Source organism: Nicotiana sylvestris, chromosome 5 (assembly GCF_000393655.2).
Source record: "Nicotiana sylvestris chromosome 5, ASM39365v2, whole genome shotgun sequence".
Lineage (NCBI taxonomy): Eukaryota > Viridiplantae > Streptophyta > Magnoliopsida > Solanales > Solanaceae > Nicotiana > Nicotiana sylvestris.
Window position 1 is genome coordinate 88,323,774 of NC_091061.1, and position 1,715 is coordinate 88,325,488.

The following is a 1,715-nucleotide window of genomic DNA, read 5'->3' on the forward strand; positions in this document are numbered from 1 at the left end:
ATGAACCAGGTTCTTCATTTAGAAGTCTCTTGAACATGGCTCAAATGCCATAATAGATAAAATTTTGTAAGAGATCAGTGAGTCATATAAACACATGTCACAGGAGTATACTAATTAAAGTATGAAGCTGAGTAAGAATTAATCTAGATAATTACACAAGTTCAGAATTCCTAGCCAAAAAAACCCTTTTTTTTCATTTTCAATTTTTATTGCATTCTGAGCTAGACCTATTAGGTGATCTTAATCATCCCTAATTCCAACCTATTCCTCTCAAAGTTTTCTCTACTCAGTGCTTTAGTGAAGATGTCAGCAATTTGTTTATCAGTAGCACAAAATTCTATGGAGATCAATCCTTTCTCATAGTTATCTCTTAAGAAGTGGTGTCTAACATCTATGTGCTTAGTCCTCTTATGATGAACATGATTCTTTGTCATACTTATAGCACTAGTGTTATCACAGAATACAGGAATGCAACCAACTTCAATGCTAAATCTACCAGCTACTGTTTGATCCATAACAATTAAGCACAACAAGAAGCAACAACAATATATTCAGCCTTAGCAGTGGATAAGGCCACTAAATTTTGCTTTTTAGTGGCCCAGGATACAAGACATGAACCAAGAAAGTGAGCCATACCTGAGGTGATTTTCCTATCCACAAGGAAACCTGCAAAATCAGCATCAATATATCCTACTAGATTGAAATTACTACCTTTAGGATACCAAAGACATAGATCAGTGGTGACTTTCAAATATCTTAGTATCCTCTTGACATCAGTCATGTGAGACTCTTTTGGATTAGCCTGAAAGCGAGCACAAAGCCCTACACTGGAAACTATGTCAGGTCTGCTGGCAGTAATATACAAGAGTGAACCAATCATACCCCTATACAACTTCTTATCAACTGATGAACCAGGTTCATCTATGTCTAATTTAGTGTCAGTTGCAATGAGGGTGTCTATTTCCTTTGATTCATCCATTTTAAACTTATTGATCAGCTCTTTTGCATACATCTGCTGATGGATCATGGTTCCATTTGGGCTTTGTTTGATCTGTAAGCCTAAGAAAAAGTTAAGCTCACCCATCATACTCATTTCAAACTCACTCCCCATTTATTTGGCAAAATCCTTACTTAATTTATCAGTGGTGTCCCCAAAGATTATGTCATCAACATATATTTGTACCACAAGGAGATCCTTACATTTTTCCCTTAAGAATAGTGTAAGGCCCCGTAAATTTCCTACTCAGAACATCGAATCCCATGGTTCCAAGTTAGGAGCATGTGCTAGCTCACCGCGGTTCGAAACCCTTTGGATTGAACCATGCATTAAAAAGTCAAGTAATAATATTTTCCAGAGAGGTGCAATTTTGCGGTCGAGAATGCGGTCGCATATCAGGTATGCGGACCGCATAGGGGGCATAGTCACCGCAAAATGAGTCAGTGTGTTAGTCAAATTTGAGGTTAAATATGCGGTCCATTATGCGATCGCATAACCGATATGCGGACTGCATAGTCGTCGTATAATTTCCTTGAGATTTTGTAAGGAGAAGTTCTGCGGTGCATTATGTGACCGCAGAACGGGTATGCGGACCACATTTCTGCCGCATGCCCAGACATAATGTTCAGATTTTGGGAGCAGTTTTGCGATCCATTCTGCGTGCCGCATTTCCACTTTGCGATCGCAGACCTGACTCGGGGCTCCAATTTTCTAAATT

At 38.9% G+C, this 1,715-nt stretch overlaps 1 protein-coding gene across 1 annotated transcript; it reads right to left on the minus strand.

The window, feature by feature from the left end:
- Positions 1-520: 520 nt before the first annotated feature.
- Positions 521-1,111, minus strand: LOC138868944 (secreted RxLR effector protein 161-like). The gene is made up of 2 exons (XM_070146524.1): positions 891-1,111; positions 521-845 (listed from the first exon to the last, which is right to left on the minus strand). The coding sequence occupies exons 1-2, from the start codon at positions 1,109-1,111 to the stop codon at positions 521-523; spliced, it is 546 nt and encodes a 181-aa protein (XP_070002625.1).
- Positions 1,112-1,715: the final 604 nt, after the last annotated feature.